The sequence below is a fragment of the Trachinotus anak genome, unplaced genomic scaffold, assembly GCF_046630095.1.
Source record: "Trachinotus anak isolate AG129_WGS33_773 ecotype Australia unplaced genomic scaffold, CSIRO_AGI_Tana_v1 ptg000002l, whole genome shotgun sequence".
In the NCBI taxonomy this organism is placed as follows: domain Eukaryota; kingdom Metazoa; phylum Chordata; class Actinopteri; order Carangiformes; family Carangidae; genus Trachinotus; species Trachinotus anak.
This window is the reverse complement of record NW_027273853.1, coordinates 27,525,911-27,546,289: the sequence shown is the minus strand read 5'-3', so window position 1 is coordinate 27,546,289 and position 20,379 is coordinate 27,525,911. Positions and strand designations below refer to the sequence as shown.

At 41.1% G+C, this 20,379-nt stretch overlaps 1 protein-coding gene across 5 annotated transcripts in view; it reads left to right on the top strand.

The window, feature by feature from the left end:
- LOC139606938 (voltage-dependent calcium channel subunit alpha-2/delta-4-like) overlaps window positions 1–20,379 on the top strand; it is a 71,011-nt gene that overhangs the window by 23,348 nt on the left and 27,284 nt on the right. For all 5 annotated transcript variants that reach the window (XM_071459424.1, XM_071459414.1, XM_071459433.1 and 2 more), the window contains 26 exons: window positions 780–861; window positions 3,814–3,930; window positions 4,347–4,406; window positions 5,230–5,392; window positions 5,710–5,841; window positions 6,525–6,585; window positions 9,908–10,058; window positions 10,289–10,363; window positions 11,360–11,449; window positions 11,682–11,795; window positions 12,148–12,226; window positions 12,312–12,445; window positions 12,703–12,720; window positions 13,689–13,766; window positions 14,216–14,296; window positions 14,396–14,470; window positions 14,687–14,773; window positions 15,522–15,593; window positions 17,081–17,142; window positions 17,622–17,689; window positions 17,903–17,948; window positions 18,559–18,656; window positions 18,738–18,828; window positions 19,187–19,279; window positions 19,790–19,911; window positions 20,008–20,076. In XM_071459424.1, the coding sequence (XP_071315525.1) occupies window positions 780–861; window positions 3,814–3,930; window positions 4,347–4,406; window positions 5,230–5,392; window positions 5,710–5,841; window positions 6,525–6,585; window positions 9,908–10,058; window positions 10,289–10,363; window positions 11,360–11,449; window positions 11,682–11,795; window positions 12,148–12,226; window positions 12,312–12,445; window positions 12,703–12,720; window positions 13,689–13,766; window positions 14,216–14,296; window positions 14,396–14,470; window positions 14,687–14,773; window positions 15,522–15,593; window positions 17,081–17,142; window positions 17,622–17,689; window positions 17,903–17,948; window positions 18,559–18,656; window positions 18,738–18,828; window positions 19,187–19,279; window positions 19,790–19,911; window positions 20,008–20,076 (2,318 nt within the window). The remainder of the gene's footprint in view (window positions 1–779; window positions 862–3,813; window positions 3,931–4,346; window positions 4,407–5,229; window positions 5,393–5,709; window positions 5,842–6,524; window positions 6,586–9,907; window positions 10,059–10,288; window positions 10,364–11,359; window positions 11,450–11,681; window positions 11,796–12,147; window positions 12,227–12,311; window positions 12,446–12,702; window positions 12,721–13,688; window positions 13,767–14,215; window positions 14,297–14,395; window positions 14,471–14,686; window positions 14,774–15,521; window positions 15,594–17,080; window positions 17,143–17,621; window positions 17,690–17,902; window positions 17,949–18,558; window positions 18,657–18,737; window positions 18,829–19,186; window positions 19,280–19,789; window positions 19,912–20,007; window positions 20,077–20,379) is intronic.

Here is a 20,379-nt window from a genome sequence, read left to right as displayed (position 1 = left end):
ATGAAGAACAGATTATCTAAATCTCTTTCACCACCGTCATATTTAACAGCCTTTTTCTGCCGTAACACGCTGCTCCTGCAGAGCATCGCCACGGCAACAGAAAGCCAAATTCACAGGGAGGCATCAACCCTGATGCTGATTCGATATCTGAGGATTCAAGAAATCAGATAACGATATTCTGCCTCTTCCACCACCACTGCTGCTGCTCTGTTGTAGTTTGTTTTTGCCTTGTCCCAGTAAACAAGGTGTTAGAGCAGGAACGATCAGATAATTAATTGACGATAGACAGAAAATTAATCAGCAACTATTTTGATAGTTGATTAATGGATAAAATCAGGGAGAAATTAATTAATAATGAAAAAGTAGGCAGTTATATTGTTTAACCTGCTTCCAGAATCAATCAATCAATCACACTTTATTTATGTAGCACCTTTCAAAGAAATGAAATGCCTAATGCATTGAGTATAATATAACAAGAAAGATTGGAAGTTAAGATGTTAAAAGGTAAATACTAAAAGATGAAATAGGAATAAAGAAATATAAAACTTTACTTAAACTAACTCGAAGCCTCCAGATGTGCGGATCTGAAATGTAGTCGAAGGTGAAGTACCTCAAAGTTACATTTAAGTACTACAGTAAATGTACTAAGTTACTTTCATGCAGCTAGACTTGTTTTTATTGTCTTGTTCTCTGCTGATGTTTTATCCTTGAAACTTGTCTCCTGCAGATTTGATCCTTCATGTTGTGTAACTGTAGTTGTGTGTGTGTGTGTGTTTCAGGGTGCAGCAGTGGGCGTCCGTGTTCTCTGTTCAACTCCGAGACTTGACCACCATGTACTCCGGCTCTCTGCTGCTGCAGAAGGTAAAGATGTTTGTTCCCACGGTGCAGAATGAACCTGAAGCCTCTTCTACACAGAGGCCTTCGTACTCCGCTGTGAGGAAGACTCCTCATAACTTGTTCACACTGTAACAAACAAAGTCGTAATAATGTTGCTCCAGTATGTGACCTTGGACAGCATGCTGGTTCACGCTGGAATTGGTTGAAAACATCACCTCCTCTTCCATCGTGGCCGTTGGGAGCAAACTATAAACACATCTGGTTTCCGACCATCAGACAGTCGGGTCTGAAAAAGCGTCCTGGAGCCACTAGATTTAAACAACAACTTGTAACAGACGACATTGACTTTGCTGGAACAGAAAAACTCCTCGATACAGAAAGAGAGAGTTTTTCTTTTCTGGGGTTAGAATTAGTTTTGGGGGATTTTCCTTCAGATATTAAAGCAGGATGACAGTTTGTTTTTGGATTACAGGCCTCAAATGATGTGACGTAATTTTCTTTTACTGATAATAATGAAAGAATTTCAAACTGGTCCAAAGACAACCAGACTGGTTGAACTGGGAGGAGAGAGCAACAGTGTGTGTGTTTAAATATGCATTTGTTTGTGTTAGTCTGTGTGTGTGAGAGCCTCTGCCTATGTGTGTTCGTGAGGGAACACACACACACACACACACACACACAGGGATCATGGTAATGCCCAGATTGAGGACCGAGCCCTCTTTACTGGCGTCAGGATTTGTGGCCTGCTCTGATTTTAGACATTCATCCATTTATCTGTCAGATTTAGATTCATCAGGGGCCGTCTGCAGTTTGTCTGCTGTCAAACACACAAACCACCTCCTGTCGTCAGAACATCAACCCAACAACACGCCTGCAACAAACTCAGTCCACCCTGAACTTGTGATTGTGGTATTTTTGTGTCTTTCTGGTTCCATGAAGTTGTTTTCATGTGTGTTTTCTCATGTTGTGAATGATGTTGTGGAGCAGAACACACAGGAACCTCTCATCTGGAAAAACTAACAGTGGACATGGACTGAACCAATTCTGAGGACGGATCCTCAGTCAGTATTTTATTGGATCTGATCCTGTCTTCACTGAACTCTGTGTTTTCTCCACCTCAGCCTGCTGGTGTAGCAGCGCTGCTCTCCTTTACCACAGCAGCTCTACAGGGAGACATGCTGCACATCCAAGGGGAGATTAGAGAGTGTGAATGGGACAAATGTCCACCAGAGACTCTGTTTTGAAACTCAGAGTTCGCTCTGACTCTAACTCTCCTTTTTATCAGCAAAGCTCAGTGTGCAAAACATTCAGGTGGCAGCTCAGTGAAACAAGGTATATAAAATGGGAAGTTTATGCTTGATCCAAAACCATCAGGGGTCAAAACCAGTCGGTGACAAACTTATCCAAAAATTGATCGGACCTGATTCAGACAGGAAGAGGTGTCTGGAAAGTTTCGGCTGAAGTTCAGTCTGGTGAAGAGGAACAGCACTGTACGACCACGAGTGTGTCAGGTACATGTTAAATCAACATTTAGGTAAATGTAAGTAGGGTTATTACTAACAATTATTTTTCTTTATTGATTAATCTGCCTATTATTTTCTCAATTAATTACTTAGTCTAAAAATATATTAAAAAACCAAAAAAAAGCAACAGCACCCAAATTCAAAACTTCTCCAGTTTCCATCATAATTTTTGCATTTGAGAAGAAAAGGCCAATATTTGGTGTTTTAGCTCAAAATATGACTGTATCAAATAATGGATGAGGAAAATTGTTTCTCGTTAATTGATTAAATTGATTGAGTTGAGTAATTGTTGCAGCAAAAGTACCAGTCATGATATTCTATTATTATTATTAGTTTTAATAGCAGTAGTATTAGTAATAGCAGTAGCAGCAGTAATAGTAGTAGTAATAGTAGTAGTAGTTGGATCAGGGAAATGAAAAACTGGGGGTCATTGTTTGTCTGGGATCTCATTTCTCATTATAAGAAGCTAATCAAACTTCTTAAAGGAGCTATCTGCAAGTTTTGCTATTGCCACATAGCTAACGTTAGCATTAATAATGGATGAAGCTCTTATCAAACAACAATCACCACCATCTGCTCCCGGCAAGAAACCAGGTTCAGCTGCAGAGAAAACTTGGCTCCTTCAAACTCACCACCTAAACCAAGTGGAAATTCAGTGAAGCACAGGTTGTGGAGATGATGTAAGACGAGCAGCTGAGTGTTGGCAGCTGAAATAAACAGGGTCAGGTCTGCATGGTTGAAATTTCCCTGAAGACACAAGTAGAGCAAGTAGAGGCTCATTTCTGCAGGTCTCAAAACATCCCTGTGGATGAGTGTTAATTATAAAAAAACAACGATATTTCTTGTACATTGGTGCAGAATACAAATTAGAAATCTACAAGTCTGGTCTGCAGCTCTAGGTGTTCCAGGTGTTTCTGTACGAATGGATGCTGGTCAGAGACTGAGGTTACATAAACCTTTGGCTCTGGTCATGTGTTCACCTCAGTAAGTGGGTTACTCGGACTAATAGGAATTAATGAATTACCTAATTGAGTGATTCAGGGTGTAAATAACCGGACTGAGCCGTCCCTCCTCGCTCTCAGCTCACTGATCCACCTCAAGCTTCTTGATCCAGAGAAAGTGACCTGATTATGCCCCCGTAAAAAACACAAACACACACATACGCACACACACACACACACGCCCACATCACAGTCTGATTTAACCTGAGAGGGAGTCTCATGCAAATCGAAACAGCCAATCTGCCAACAGCTCGAGGTCACTTTCACCATTTCATCTGTTTTGGTCAGTTTGTGGAAACATCCTGATATAAAACAGAAAAATTAAGGTTTCTGCTGCTGTTCAGCTTAATGACTGATGACACAAAAGCGAGACAAATGTGATATTATTGATTATAATGCACCCTTGAATCTGCGTTTAAACCAAGTTTAAATCAGTTTTTGTTTCCTCTCAGAAACTGAAAGATGTGGAGCCCATCGTAAAGATTGTGGAGCTGGACGGAGGCGACTTGGTGAAGGATTATTCAGATGACATCGAACGAATGTTGGGAAGCAAGATGAAGTCAGTGAAGGTGAGGATGATGATGCTCACTACAGCCTGAATGTCAGGAAGGAGCTCTTTATTTTCTGAACAGTGTTGTGAAGCAGCTGTGGTCACATTAAAGCGGCTGTTATTAATATTTTATGCTGACGATGTATCAAACAAACTAACTAACAAACTAACCCTAACCCTAACCCAACCCAAACAACAATGTGACCATGACAGGACAGTGAAGTATCACTTCGTTTTTTATTTTTCACAATCCTAAAAGCTGCATTAATGGACGTGAACAGTCAGAGACAGCAGCACCTTGTTGTGGATTATCCCTCAGATGATACACAAATGCTTTATAAATCTCCCAAAAACATTTTAAATACTTTAGTGTTCTGTGTTTGCGTGTTTGCTCCTGTGTGGTCTAAGTTTTGCTTTTTCTGTTTCTTGTCTCAGAGGTTAGCGGAGTCGGCAGAAGATGCTGACCTGTACCACGATTTCAACGCTTCGTTAGAGGTTGGACTTCTTTTGTCTTGACGGGCTGAAATTTAAAGGGCCATTCCAGCTCTTATGATACTGCACAGTAAAGCTTGACTAAACCTGAAAAAGTTAAATAATCACCACAATCATCACAGTTCCTGCTGGTCTCAGGTGTACCTGGGCTCACCTGTGCCGCAGCAGATTGAAGCCTTAAAGCTTCAGCTGACACCTGAAATCAGATTAGTTCAAACTTCACTGATCCTGTGAGGAAACTGGGTCGACGCCGCAGCAAAGACGCTACTTACAGAAATCAAACACTGGGGCAAAATAATGTCACATGACCAGTGGGAAAGAGTGTGAAAGAGAGATGGACAACAGCAGTGAAGCGGATTCATTCTTAATCCTCACATTTTGAGATTCATTTGCATTTTCACAAATCGGACGACACATTTATAGATTCTTGCACATATTCTCAACTCTCCACACACATTTGTAAATAATATTGGAACAATAATACCTACAGATATTATTTGTATACAACATTAAAATGTGATTAAATGAATGAGTCAGTGTAAGTCAGCACTCATCTGCACAGCGCGGCCCAAACCCATATTTTCTGAGCTGATATTAGAGAGTTGGTCGGTGCAGGCATTTGTAGGACAGGACACAATATGAAATAATTAAAGCACCATGTTATACTGAATGGTCCATTAGAGCTAATTAATAGCAAGCTGCATAAGAAATGTCAAAATTCAGTGTATTTTCTGCATCATGAACAAACATCACTTTGTAACTCAGGATCCACATTTAGTCATTGTCTTATTCTGAAAGGAACCTTGTCATGTCCTCTTCCTGTCAGTTTGATTACTACAACGCCATGATGATCAACACAATGGATGAGGACGGGAACTACGCGGACCTGGGCGGAGAGTTTCCGCTGGAGGAGAACGAACATTTCAACAACCTGCAGGTGAACACGCAGCAGAGCGACATCCAGGTTCCGACCAACGTCTACAACAAAGGTCAGAGGTCGTCCTTTTCATTTGAAGTTTAGTTAGTTAGCACCAATTAAAGTATTAGCTGAATTAGCTGTTAGCATTTCCTGTTTGGATTGTACCCATTGATGTCCAGGCAACTGTCACTGGATTAATTTGATACAGAAGAAAACTTAGAAATGAGATGATTCTCAGGCAAGTTCTGCAGTTGTAAGGAACATATTTGTTTGAAGACCTCAGGTGCATTTATGGATGTTTAATCACCATGGAGATAAAAGATAACAATGTCTGCAGAAAGTGCAAGTGACACTGAATCTGAAAATGTGTGTATTATGTCTGTGCAGACCCAAACATCCTCAACGCCATCTACAACTCAGAGGCGTTAAACGACGTCTTCATCAGTAACTTCCAGAAGGATCCCACGCTCACCTGGCAGTACTTCGGCAGCTCCACCGGCTTCTTCAGGATCTACCCCGGTGGGTTCATGTGTCCGTTTAATGTCCAGTCCAGCAGGTGGACTGGTTTTATAAATGTACATTTAAAGAACAGCTGAGTTGTACCCCCATCTGAATTTCCCCTTAGGAATTAAAGAAAATTAATTACTCGACTTTTTCTATTTTATTTGTTCTGTCTAACTGCTCAAGAACTAAAGAAAACAATTGTCCAGAATAACAAGTAGATTTACTGGAGTACTATAATCAAGTACAGTTTATATACTTATGTGACAGCTGTAGTGACTATTTACTTTACAGATTTAACACACAAATTGGATCAGATTATAAAAAATGCTGCAGTGTTGAAGATTAAAGCAAATAAATCTACTCCATTAAAATACTGCTTCCAGGTTAATACAATCAATAAGAATGATTCTAGAATATAATAACATAACACTGTCAGGGAACAATTTGCATTAGTACTAGTACTAGTTCTTTATGTTTGAGTTGCATTCTGTTGCTGGTACTTTTGTACTTTTACCTGAGTCATGTCTTGATTGCAGGAACTTTACTTGTAGAATAATGTGTTGCTGCTTGTACTTATATAAATCAATGATGTGAATACTTCTTCCACCACTGCAGAAAATGTACAATTACTATGTTAACAACTTGATTAATTACAAAATGATGAGGTAACTGAACTGACTCCACATTTTCTCTGTCAGGCATTAAATGGACTCCAGACGCCAATGGTGTGGCAGCTTTTGACTGCAGGAACAGGAACTGGTGAGTTCAGTCCACCAACAGATACCAGTGTTTTCTGATCTGCAACCTACTTACATTTTAATCATGGTAACGCTCTGTCTCATTGGTCGCCTGTCAGTGATGTCATGTCCTCTATGCTCAGTGTCAGTGTTGTGTTTGTCCGAAAGAAGCTCAGAATTGACTTTCATCCAGTTTTAAGTCTGGATAAAAATTTTTAAGATACGTTTTTTACACCTTGGGTGAATCCAGACTGGGAGAAGCTGACGGCAACAACTCCCATGATCCCATGTTATTTCATGATGCCACCAAACACCATCTTTTGTTATTGTTTTGATTGAGAGACCAGAAGCAGCAGGAATTTAAAAGAAACCAGTGCTGACTGTGGTTTGGAGTTGGTTTCAGACCGACATCTAAAATTTTTGTTTGTTGACCCATTCAAACCCACTGAATAAACTGTGTATACTGATATGGATTATATTAAATATTTATCTGGTCCGCTGTAAACACTGGGACAGATGGGTGGCCAAGCTTAGCCTGTTAATAAAAGTGTCAACTCACCATCAGCAGGGACATGGGCACAAGAAGTCCTGTACTGAAGGAGGCTCGAAAAAACTACATACTGTGAATTTTATCTGTCACAGAAGCTGTTTTATAAATAACCACAGTTATTTTACTGCCTTCAGCTTCAGTTTACAGGCATAAAGTTTTCCTCTTTAGCTGTTCTGTGTTTTTATGTTTCTTTGCACGTTGAAACAGACAAAACAAGTTTCTCTCTGAAAGTAAATTTGCACAGTTTAATGTGGTGGAAACACAAAACAGTGATCACAGCAAAAAAACTCACAAACACTGACTGAAAAACACAAAAACAAATTACTACAATCTCACTAAGTCAAGTAGAGTCAGTAATGACATGAAAAACATCACTAGACTGATGTTTAATACTGTTTATGTTACTTCGCCCACCCTCTCTGTTTTTCCCTGTTAACAACTGAAAACACGAGAACAGACGTGAGGCCTTTAAAACCTCAGTGTAACGCTTTGTTTCAGTCGGTCTGAGGCGGTCGTACTGCTGGCTGTGTGTCGGCTGAGCAGCGCCCAGCCAGAGTCCTGATCCTCTGGAAAAGACGATAAGCTGCTCCTTAGCCGGGTCACTGCAGCCCACATGGCACCATATGCGACTGTTCATGCATTTCTAAATAATACCAGAGAGCTGCATATGTCCCTGAATGCCTCGTCACACTGCATTACTGCAGCTGAGCTGCCAAAGCTGCTGCATGCATCTGCTGAAACTCAGTGAGCTACAGAGAGTTTATGATGCTGAAGGTTTGTCTGTGGAGTGAAAATGCTCCTTAGATTTCAGTCATTCACAGAAAGTTTGTAATCCCAAAGTCTGTCTGTGAAATAAGGTCAAATTTAAATGTTTTTATTCTCCATGTAAATATTTCTGTAATTTCTTAAATTGAGGATTAGTTCTGATATGAAAACAAGAACAGCTGTAGATGTCAGACATCATGTCCGCAGAAGCTCCAGACTGAAGTAAAAAAACACTGACACCTCTGTCATTGTTCCCACTGTCCTTCATGTAGTTCAGTGGATTTGAAATTTTAAGTACATATTATTTTTTGACTTTTGTTGTCACCACATCTGCTTCTTAGAAACATAAAAATCACATCAGACCCATCTTATCTGGAAACAAGTATAAAAAAGGAAAGAAAAAAAGACAAATAGGCCACATTTAGCGGGAAAATGTGACCAGGTTAAAATAATAATAATAACGTTTTTTTTATATAGCACAGAAATTACAAAGTGCTTTACAAGGATAAAATAACAAAACAAGCAACAGATTCAGATCCAGTTAAGTTTAGGGACTCTGCTGCTGTTAAGAAATTCAGAGCTTCATTCATTATAAAAAGAAAAGTTGCCTCTGAACTTATCGTTACCAAAACAACTTGTGCTCTTTTCCTACCACTGGTCTTTGGCACTTTTCCTCGTGACTGACCTGTCTGCTCTGCCAGCATCAGCTTCTGGTGACGCAGACAGTTATTACTGACAGTCAACTATTGCAGTTTGTCAATTTAAAAGTTGTTTTTTTCTGGGCTGTCAACGTATAACCACCTATACAGCTGCAAACATCTTTTCCAAACTTTTTTCTCTGTTGCTACTTTTCTGGCTCTGGTACAGGAAGGTGTTTTATCTATTCTTAACCTCACCTGCTTAGCGCTAAGCTCCGATTGGCTCATTTGTCATGACTGAGCACAACGTTGCACCTATTTAAGTCACTGAAAAGATCAGAGATGTGAGTAGTGCTGCACAGATTTGCACCCAGCTGCAGTTTGACGCTGACTAAGTATAAGAATAATCTTAAAGCTCCACCCAGTCTAAAGGTAGATGTCCATGTCATCAAAAAAGTCATTCATCAAAAAAGCTCAGCAGAGGATGTATTTCCTGAGGCAATTGAAGAAGTTCAACCTGCCAAGGACTATGATGGTGAACTTCTACACCTCCATCATTGAGTCCATCCTCACCTCCTCCATCACCATCTGGTACGCTGCTGCCACGGAGAGGGACAATAACAGACTGCAGCGTATCATCCACTCTGCTGAGAAGGTGATTGGCTGCAATCTTCCGTCCCTCCAGGACCTGTACGCCTCAAGGACTCTGAGGCGTGCAGGGAAGATTGTAGCTGACTCCTCCCACCCTGGACACAAACTCTTTGAGACACTCCCCTCTGGCAGGAGGCTGCGGTCCTTCAGGACCAAAACCTCTCGCCACAAAAATAGCTTCTTCCCATCTGCTATCAGCCTCATCAACAAGGCTAGAGAGCCCCACTGTTGCTGATCAATTGCACCAATCACCAGAAAAAATTCCTTGTATGTGAAAACATACTTGGCAATAAAACTGATTCTGATTCTGATTCTGATTCTGATGTGTTTGTGATTATAAAGCAGGTCCAGGTTCTATATTAATACTGTGAAAGTATCAAAGCCTCAGTCCACAGAGAAATGCACACAGCCTGTATTCAGAAACTGAGCCTTAAAACCAGCCGTCAGGACTTCTGCGACTTTGTGATGTCACAACAAAGCAGTCACCGCTCTCAGCCATGCCCCCATGCCCCACCCACCTGGACCCACCATCCAACCTTACAGGATTTGGTTTCTCTGAGTGTTTACCTGAAATCTGCTATATTTTTATTGCATCACTCAGAAAACATTCAGCCAATCAGAAGAGAGGCTCAGATCCTCTCTTCTGATTCTTCTGATGGATAGAAACACAAATAAAACACTGGAGAAGTTAAAATATTTAATGATGTAATATGATAAAATAATAAGCATCCTGTGTGCAGGTACATCCAAGCAGCCACGTCTCCCAAGGACATCATCATCATGGTGGACATCAGCGGCAGCATGAAGGGGCTGAAGATGACCATCGCCAAACACACTATCAACACCATCCTGGACACACTAGGAGAGAACGACTTTGTCAACGTCATCGCTGTGAGACACACACAAACACACACACACACACACACACACACACACACACACACTCAATGGGATATTTCTCCTAGAAAAGACAGTGTTATTCTGATATTGTAACTGGTCCCGCAACTGCTGTTTCCTCATGAATGTGTGTGTGTGTGTGTGTGTGTGTGTGTGTGTGTGTGCGCGTGTGTGCGCGCGAGTGCGTGTGCGTGTTTGTGTGTGTGTGTCTTCCTGTCCTGCAGTACACTGACTATGTTCGCTATGTGGAGCCGTGCTTCAGAGGAACTCTGGTCCAGGCCGACTTGGACAACAGAGAGGTAAAACCATTATCTGCTTCATGGAGGCTTAAAGAGCTGAGGAGGCGTCTTAGCAGCCATTACACACACACACACATACACACACACACACACACACACACACACACACACACACACAGAGGAATTCCCTCAGCTTCATCATGTCATCATCCTCTTGGCCTCCTTTAGAAACCACCAAGTCAACCTGGAGATTTGTGTGCGTGTGTGCGTGCGTGAGGCTCTGATGTGGTTTTAGGGTTAGTTTACAGTTAGACTCAACTTTACTGCTTTTGGAATCACCTCATAAACTAATTTAATTACGTTAATATTTGAGAAAACAGCAACAAAATGACACAAACTGAAAGTTATTTTACTGAAATGATGATGATGATAATAAACTAAATCAAAGTTTCTTATCATCACCTGTTTTTTACCTGCTGATGTAGCCTGAATAAATGCTGTCAAGTGCATGAACCTTTGTTTTTTCATTGTTTACATGTGAAACAGTTTCACTCATAGTTCAGGTTCAGGCAGGAGTTAGAAACATTGTTGTGGGTAAGTTCAGTGAACATATAATGTGTGATACATGTATAATAATAATATAAACCACACGGTGGAGCCAACAACCTGTTCACACTGTCACATCGTTGGAACTCACCTCCGATATCAGGACAAAGTTCAGCTGGGCTGCAACACACAATTATTTTCAGTATCGATTAACCTGCTGATTCTTTTCTCAATTAATTGATTAATTGATTTGTTAATGAAATGTCAAAAAACTGTGGAAATAGACCAATCAGAAGGTGAGGCTGTGATGACCGAGATCCGGGTGTCATTTCAAACTTTCAAATTCAATCAAATTGTTGTCATCATTGTTAGTTTCATGAATTAAATTATATTCATCAAGATTCTGGCAAAATCTGAACCATCTGTGTGTTGGTGAGAGGGAAATTATTGATAATAGACATGATCGATCAGCTGATTGATAAGACGGACCTCTCTCTCTCTCTCTCTCAGCACTTTAAGCTGCTGGTGGAGGAGCTGCATGTTAAAGGAGAAGCAAAGATCAAGAATGCCATGAAGGAAGCCTTCAAAATCCTTAATGAGGTTTGTGTCCCTCAGTGGCCCTCAGGGGCCAGAGGTCAACTCTCCTCTTAAAGAAAAGTACATTCAAGTGTGAAGAAATAAAACTGGTGTAGCTTATCTCATCAGGAGGTCGTTTGAAGCTGTTGGTCTGTATAAACTCTCTCTCTGTGTGTGTGTGTGTGTGTGTGTGTGTGTGTGTGTGTGTGTGTGTGTGTGTGCGCGTGTGCGCGTGTGTGCGTGTGTGCGTGTACAGGCAAGGGCGAACGGTCAGGGCAGCATGTGTAACCAGGCCATCATGCTGATCACAGACGGAGCCATGGAGGACTTTGAGTCTGTCTTCGAGGAGTTCAACTGGCCTGAGCGCAGGGTGAGGAAATAACTACAGGAAAGTGTGTGTGTGTGTGTGTGTGTGTGTGCTGAATACTAACACAAACTTTGAAACACAGCCACCTCCTTTACACTCTACTCATGTAACCACAAAATGCAGCCTGCAGCTGTTTCCTTCAGCTCATTTAATGCTGAACTTTAGCTGGAATCAGTTCCAGCCAATCAGAGATCAGAATCTGTCAGTGAAAGATAAGATGTGCCAGCGGCTCAACAAGTGGCTCCATCAGACATAGAGATAATTCACGAATATTAAGGCCCTGATAAAATATTCAGTTGTAGCAGGAAGCAACAGACACACAGCCAGGTGTAAACAGGTGTGTTTCTCTGCTCAGGTGCGAGTCTTCACGTATCTGATCGGCAGAGAGATGACCTTCGCTCAAAACACCAAGTGGATCGCCTGCAACAATAAAGGTCAGCGGTGTGTGTGTGTGTGTGTGTGTGTTCACCTGTGTTTTAGTGCATACACACTTTAAAATACATGTGTGTGTTTTCTCAGGCTACTACACACACATCTCCACGCTGGCTGATGTGCAGGAGAACGTCATGGAGTACCTGCACGTGCTCAGTCGACCAATGGTCATCAACCACGACCATGACATCATCTGGACCGAGGCGTACATGGACACTGTGGTGAGCCAAACCAGCCAATCAGAGAGCTTAAAGGAGCAGTTCATCATTTATACCAGAGCTCTCAGACATGTCGGGAACATGAAAATAATAAAGTCTTCGTTTTGGGTTGAACTGCTCCTTTAATTCCTCACACTGTACACTGGTCATCATCTTCATCATCATTGTCACTTCACCTTCATCTGTGTGTCTGCTTCCTCCTTGTGTCTCGGCTCATTCTCCCATGATCCTCTGGGCCTTCCCCTCCATCACTCCGGCAGCTTCCCAACACTAAAGAGGTAAAGAAGAAGAAGAAGTTGTAGTTTTAGATAAACAGCCAGTTTTTCATCTGTTGGACTTTTCATGTAGAACATGACAGTTCTCGACCTGTTTCCATCAAAGTCCTGAAATATGGTTTTAAAACTGAGATAAATCTGCTGGAGGAGAAAGGATTTTATCTTTTTTCTAAGAGAAAGCTGCAAGTGAAGTTGAACTAAAACCCAAATCCACAACTCTGAGTGGTGTCACTCCTGCTGCAGGACAACAGTAAATCACTAAATCTTCTCCCAGCTCACTGTTAAAGCTCAAGACATAAAGGTTCATAAATGAGTTTCAGAACAACAACAGTGTCTTTTTGTGTACAGCAGTTTTTTTTCTCTTCTTACTGTTTTATGTCCCTTTAAATTTAACATTGTGTTTCAGATTTTGATGAAAAAATTTTGATGAAAAACAAAAACATGCAGTTTTGACATTGATTAACAAACATCAAAAATATAGATATGAAAATTGACCTGCATGGTAAAATGTGGTTTTAGAAGACTTTTTTTTAATTTGACTTGCAAAGGTGTCCCAGCACCACTGGTTTACACTGTAGTGATGGTTGTACTTTTACCTCAGTCCTATAGCGCCACCTGGAGTTTAACTTCAGGGCAGCAAACCAGCAGAAGCCATAACATCAGGTTTATCTTTGTCATTAGGAGATCAAAGAATATCTTAACACTGTTTTTTTTATATAGGAACGAATGAAATATGAAATCTAAACAAAATAAGAATAGTAAACAACACAAGGACCAACACATCTGATCTGAAAAAAACATTATCATCCTCACAAAGCTACAGTAGGATTCAGTCTGTTATTGTAATATTCCTGCACCACCCAGCAAAGTTTAATCCAAGTCACAGACGTGTCAGCAGCAGTCACTGTGTGTCTTTAAAAATCTGTTCATGAATCATCACAGTGTGTTTTAAATGTTTTACCGTCTCTTAGCTCTTCACCACCAAGGCTCAGAGTCTGCTGCTGATGACCTCGGTGGCCATGCCGGTCTTCAGCAAGAAGAAGGAGACGGTCAGTGTCTAAGAACCAAGTGTGAAGTCTGTGTCATATGAAGTGTTTTAACTGATGAGGAGTCAGTTTTAGGAAGTGGTTTGGTGAAGAGCGACGCTGGTTGGTTGAAATATCTCAATAAATACAGATTCATGGTGCAGAGAGAATAAAGGATAAACAAAACCTGCTAACATGCTAAAAATGTTAGCATGCTAACATGCTGAAGACATGAGCACACAGACTGTAGCTATTTTAACGGCTAAATGTTTAGTTGTCAGCTGAATGTTTAACGTAGGAGCTAAATGCTAACAAGGTGTCACTTTAAAAAAGTTCCAGTAAATGAGAACTAATTTTTAAATGTTTGTAGGAAACTTTAAATCATTTACAAACAGACAACAGTTGCATTTTACAAAAAAACTGAACTGTATTATACAGTAGTGTAGTTTTGACCCTGTGTGGTGTCTCTCCAGCTGTCCCACGGGATCCTGCTGGGTGTGGTCGGCTCAGACATCCCACTGATGGAGGTGATGAAGCTGGCGCCCAGATACATGGTGAGTTCAGACCTGTTCAGCTGTGGATGGGCTGTTGTTGTCTCTGCTCCTTTTCTATGAGCATCCTTCACTGTGTTTCTTCCTCCTCCTCCTCCTCAGCTGGGAGCACATGGCTACGCCTTCCTCATCACCAACAACGGCTACATCCTGGCTCACCCCGACCTTCGACCTCTGGTGAGTTCTGCCTCTGGACTGCACGTTTAAATAACTACAGGTCAGATTTAGCTGCAGCAGCTCTGAGTTACTGAGATCTATATTTAAAGTATTTCAGTGTAGCAGACGTCCTGAAGGTTGCATTCAGGAGAAGAGGAATTAAGTATTTATAAGGACAGTTGTACAGTGTTTCACTACTGACACACACTGAGTGACAGTGTCTCCTCCGTCCTACAGTACAAAGACGGAAAGAAACTGAAGCCGAAGCCAAACTACAACAGTGTGGATCTGTCTGAGGTGGAGTGGGAGGATACAGATGAGACGGTAAACACACACACACACACACACACACACACACACACACACACAGATGAATCTCAAATAACTGGAAGAGTGAATTATCGATGTGTTGGAATTAATCCCTTCACTTACTCTAAGAGGAAGAAACTTTGGGCGTCATCATCTTACAGATGATTTTTAATTGTTTTACAAGTCCCAACAAAACTTGTGTTGCAGCTGTTTTACAGTCAGCGCAGCAGCAGACAGTGTGGACTCAACTGTGCATCACTTCTTGGTGTTTTCATAGGTGATGTGCTCAATCCTCACATCTTTCTAAATGAACACTTTTCTCTCTCAAAGTCATCCACCATCAAAACTCTGTGTGTGTAAAGTTTGTTTTTCCACATTTACATACTGTTATAAAAACTTTATACATTTAATTTCTAAACATAAACCTAAGACAAGAGCTCTGCCTCCTCCCTGACATGCCCAGTGAGACAGATTTATCTGTACAGTCACCAAAGCCCAACAAAATGAGACAAGCCATGGTCATCATCAAAACGATGGACGAACAAGAGCGGTGGCACAATTTATGCAGTAAAGAAATCCATTTCTTTCTAATGGAATACTATAAATAAATGAAAGCTGCAAATGCATTTTTAAAAAACTGTTAATGCATTTTGTGTAGTGCTCATTCAGTGTAACACAAGGTGAGTTCAGGTTCAAGTCACAGGAACAGACGTTAATCTGAACCAGGAGGAAGAAGCTGTTTTGACTCTTGTTGTTCTTCCAGCTGAGAACAGCGATGGTGAAAGGAGAGACTGGCAGCATCCGGCTGAGCATCAGAGCGTCTGTGGACAAAGGGGTGAGGAACTTATCATCACTAAATAAACAACCGAAATCACTTTCATATAAGTGTGCGTTTTGTTTGTGTCACAAACAGTTGGAGTTTAAAGTTTCCTGGACCCACCAGAACCTGGTCTTTACAAACTCAAGCTGTGCATCCAAATTTAGCTTGAAGTCATAAAACTTTATTTTAATTTGTAGTGAAGATCCCAGTTTCAAAAGAAGTCAGGCTTAATGTTGAGGAAATGAAGATAAAATAATGCACAAGACATGTAGAATAATTCATTCTGACAGAATAGTGCAGTGTAACTCCAGAGAGGTTTGGGTTTGAAGATTTAAAAACATCATGAAGAGCTGGAACAAACTGATCCAGGACATGTTAAATGCTGACAGACAGGGTGAAATAAGATGACTTCTCTGACCTTAAAGCTTCTTAAAGGGAAAAAAGTGGAGGAAAACTTGTGTGTTTAATGTTTAGTGTTGATATCTATAAGGAGATATATTTGCGGTTTTTCAGTTTCTGAATCCAGGCTGTGTGCATTTCTCTGTGGACTGAGGCTTTGATACTTTCACGGTATTAATGTAGAACCTGGACCTGCTTTATAATCACAAACACATGGACTTCTACCTTTAGACTGTGTGGAGCTTTAAATATTGAAACTTTCAGTCCTGTAGCTGTAACATCACCACTCAGCTTCAGTTTTTACCAACAAAGAAGAAGATGTGATGTAGAACTGATGATATTAGAGAAACAAATGGAGAAGTCAGACCCAGAGAAATGTGAGATTTTTAATAGGATGGAGAGATGGAAATGCAGGTTCAGGTAATCTCTGTGTTTATAGTGCGACATTAAGATAAAACTCCAGAATTCAGATCAAAATCACTGGATTTTTTAGCACGTTGTTGCTGGACACGACAGAAATTAAGGTAGTACTGAAAACTGAAGGAGAACCACTGGACATTAGTACAAAATAAACCCTAATAATGTTCCAACATTATCTTTTGTCATTTACTGACAAAGCAGTAAAATGTGCTGCTGCTGAAATAAAGGAGCACATCATGTCCACTCTAAACCATATGGAATAAAGACAGACCTGCAGTTTCCCTCCAGCTCAGCAGGGGGCAGTAATGCACCTCTTAATGCCGACTACAAACTGCTGCTCGTCTGAGTGGCCTCAGTTCACTGGCAGCAGTTGTGTGTGAACAGCTGATTGTGGTGCGTTTCATATGTTAGATTCCTGTTAGTGAAGCTGCTCATCTAACCATCACTGTCACATGAGTTTATCTCACCTGTTAAATGAGCCCACAGAGGCAAACATGAAGGTGTTTATGTCACTGACAGTATGTACTGAATGAGCCTGTGAGCTCAGATACTTGTCAGGTCAAGCAGAGTGTTAGAGAAACTAGAGACACATCTTTAAGGTCAAAACTTGATGTGTGGCTGAAATGTTAAAGACTCCTCAGTGACAAGAAAATGAGCTGATGACATGTTTCCCTTCTCTTTAGAAAAGACCTCTGTACCTGATCAATGACTACTTCTACACAAACATTGATGAGACACCTTTCAGGTAAGTCAGCTGTTCTGTCTTCAAGCATTTTTATCTAAACTTTTGTTTTGTTTGCCGACACTTTGTGTTTTTGATGACATAAACACAATAAAGATCCAACATGTGGTTCTGGTGCATCGTTACTCTCTCCATATTAACATGTGGGCATACGCTGTAATTACATATACATTCAGGCACCTTTATCTACAGTGACTCAGTGAGGGACATCACTAAAGCTTCAGTGCAGGAGGAGACCTCAGTGTAAGTGCTAAGTACTGTATCTGTTTCATAAGTGCAAGGAGATCAGGTAAAGAAATTCAGTGAGAGTGAATAGCAAGTGCGGGTCAGACACGTTACAGTGTTAGAGGTGAGAGGAGAGGAGGTCGGTGCTGGTCGAGCTCCGACATCAGCCCTTCACAGTGACTGTATCTGTGTGATTTGGCCACTAGAGGGCATCCTGTCCCACTGTCCTGTCTCACCTCCTCCCTGTGTCTCTGCAGCTTCGGCATGGCGCTGACGAAGGGTCATGGAAAGCTGATGATTGTGGGAAACGTGTCTGTGGAGGAAGGTACGACTTCCCACAATCCCTTGCATGGACAGTGTTCTCTCTTTTGTATCGTTTGCACTTCAAGTGGAAAGAAACTTTACTTTCAGTTGCACGTTCACATGTTTTAAACTCACAGTGCATCACAGCGGCTGCTAAAACTGATGCTCTGAATTAAATTCTGCAGCAAAGGTTTTCATTCCAGCTAACTTGAGTCTTTTTACCCCCCCTCTGCAGGGCTACACGACCTCACCTCCCCAGACCTGAGCATCGCCTCAGAGTGGTACGTCTGAAACCTCAGATTCACTCATGAACTGATGTGTAACAGCAGATTTCATCAGGCTGCAGCGGTTTTAACTTTTAATCAGTTTATTTGTGCAGAAGACACAGATGAATTAATCAAGCAGTGCTCTGTAGTGAGAGCAGGAATAGCAAAAAGCTAATTAGTCTACTTGAATCATTTATGTGTAATAGGAGTCCAATTAGTGAAATGAAAGAAGATTAGAATCGAGGGCAAAAAGTAAAAGGATTTGTGCAATTGGAAGAAATCCTTTTTCAAAAAGTTGAAATTATTCTAACATATAAAATAATTTAAACTTCTTCTAATTTCTACCAAAATTCTGACGAAACCGAAAACATTTAAAGCTCCATCCAGTCAATGTGTTTGTGATTATAAAGCAGGTCTAGGTTCTATATTAATACTGTGAAAGTATCAAAGCCTCAGTCCACAGAGAAATGCACACAGCCTGTATTCAGAACCTGAGCCTTAAAACCAGCCGTCAGGACTTCTGGAACTTTGTGATGTCACAACAATATATTTTTATTAGATTACTCACAAAACAGTCAGCCAATCAGAAGAGAGGCTCCTGGTTTAATGAACTTCTCTTCCTCAGGACTTACTGTGAGACGGACATCGACCCCGCCCACCGAAAATACTCGCAGCTTCAGGTCGCCATCCGTTATCTGCTGGGGAAGGAGCCCGACCTCGAGTGTAGGTTTTTGACACAACAGTTTCCTTTTTTTTCATCAAATGAATGAGACCTTCATTTGACCAAACCTGTCCGTTGCCTAGGTGACGAGGTGTTGCTGCAGCAGACGCTCTTTGATGCCGTGGTTACAGCTCCGCTGGAGGCTTACTGGAACGCCCTGATGCTCAACGACAGGTGAGACACAAGACCTCCAGGGTTTTTACTTGATGTCTGGAGCTTTAAAGGAGAAGTTCACCCAAAAAAGTCCCAGTTTGGGACGGTTTTCACTGGGAACTACTTTCTATTGGAGATAATAATTAATTGTATTATATTCAAGTTATATTTTATATAGTTTATAATCTCAGGGAATTTTTGATTTTTTCTTATAAATTGGTGAGTTTTTTATTAATTTACCACTTTAATATTTCACTGATAAACAGTCTTCACAGAGGAAGAAGTGTTGTGACATTTGGTTTGTTTGAACTCGAACGTCAGTGCAATAAGACAGATTTTGTTTTCATCCTCGTCTCATGTTTGTATTTGGGCTCTACAGGGTGGAGCCAGGGGTGGAAACAGCCTTTCTCGGTACTCGTTCCGGCCTGATGAGGATCATGAGATATGCAGGAGTGGAGACCAGAGTGGCGAAGTGAGTTCATGACTCACCCCAGTTAACCTTTGGTTAATCAGTCTGTGGACAAATACAAGCAGCACTTGACTGATGTATACCGGTATACTGTTGTAGTCATTGAATTATTATCATTATCATTAATTATCATTCATCATGAATTATTATTATGCAGGAAAAGTTATTTGTCACTGTCCACAGAGGAAGTTTTTTTCCTTTTGGGCATTTTCATTAGAACAGACAGCAGATATTAAACGTTACATACATTAAAGTGTAATGTGGACTCTTCAGCGGGGTTGAGGACTGTGCTGTGGACCTGTTAGACGGTGACTTTAACCTGCTCTTTGAAGTAACTGAGGTCAAAACAGCTAAAAGACACATTTCTGTTCCAATTTCAACCATGTTTTGCAGTTGGTTGAAAAACATTACATGTGGCTAATAGACTGGAGGCGCACAATCAGATTAAGTCAATGGTGTTACGGTAGTTTTCAAAGTAAAAATGTTCCTTCAAATTGAACGTCCACTCGACAGGAGGTTCCTGACTCCGGGTGATAAAGACAACCTGTTCACCATCGATCACTTCCCTCTGTGGTACCGCTTGGCCGTCGAATACACTCCTGGAATCTTCTACTACTACCCGGTCAACGACAAAGGTCCGTCTCCGACCATCTTCTCAACAACAAACTACACCACCCTCATCATATCGCTCTGACCTTTAGCTAATGTTGAGCTGAACTTTCTCTCAACAGGAGTGAAGTACATCATCGCAACCACAGCAGTGACGGTGTCATCTGAAGGGAAGACGGCCATGGCAGGAGGTGAGTTTCACTGCTGCTGCTCTGATTCAAAACACTCTACATTTTCACTTCGTCTGTGGGACGTCTCCAACATCTTGTGCCACACATTTGCATCATAGATTCTGCTCATTGGTTCAGTTGTTTTCTATTTCCTTTCTGGGCCCGCATTTCATCCTCTGACCACACACAGTACACAGGGTATCTGTAGGTTATGGAAAGACTTAAAGATCCCATGTTGTATAAAGATAGATGTCAATGTGTTTTTTTGATTATAAAGCAGGTCTAGCCTCTATATTAATGCTGTGAAAGTATCAAAGCCTCAGT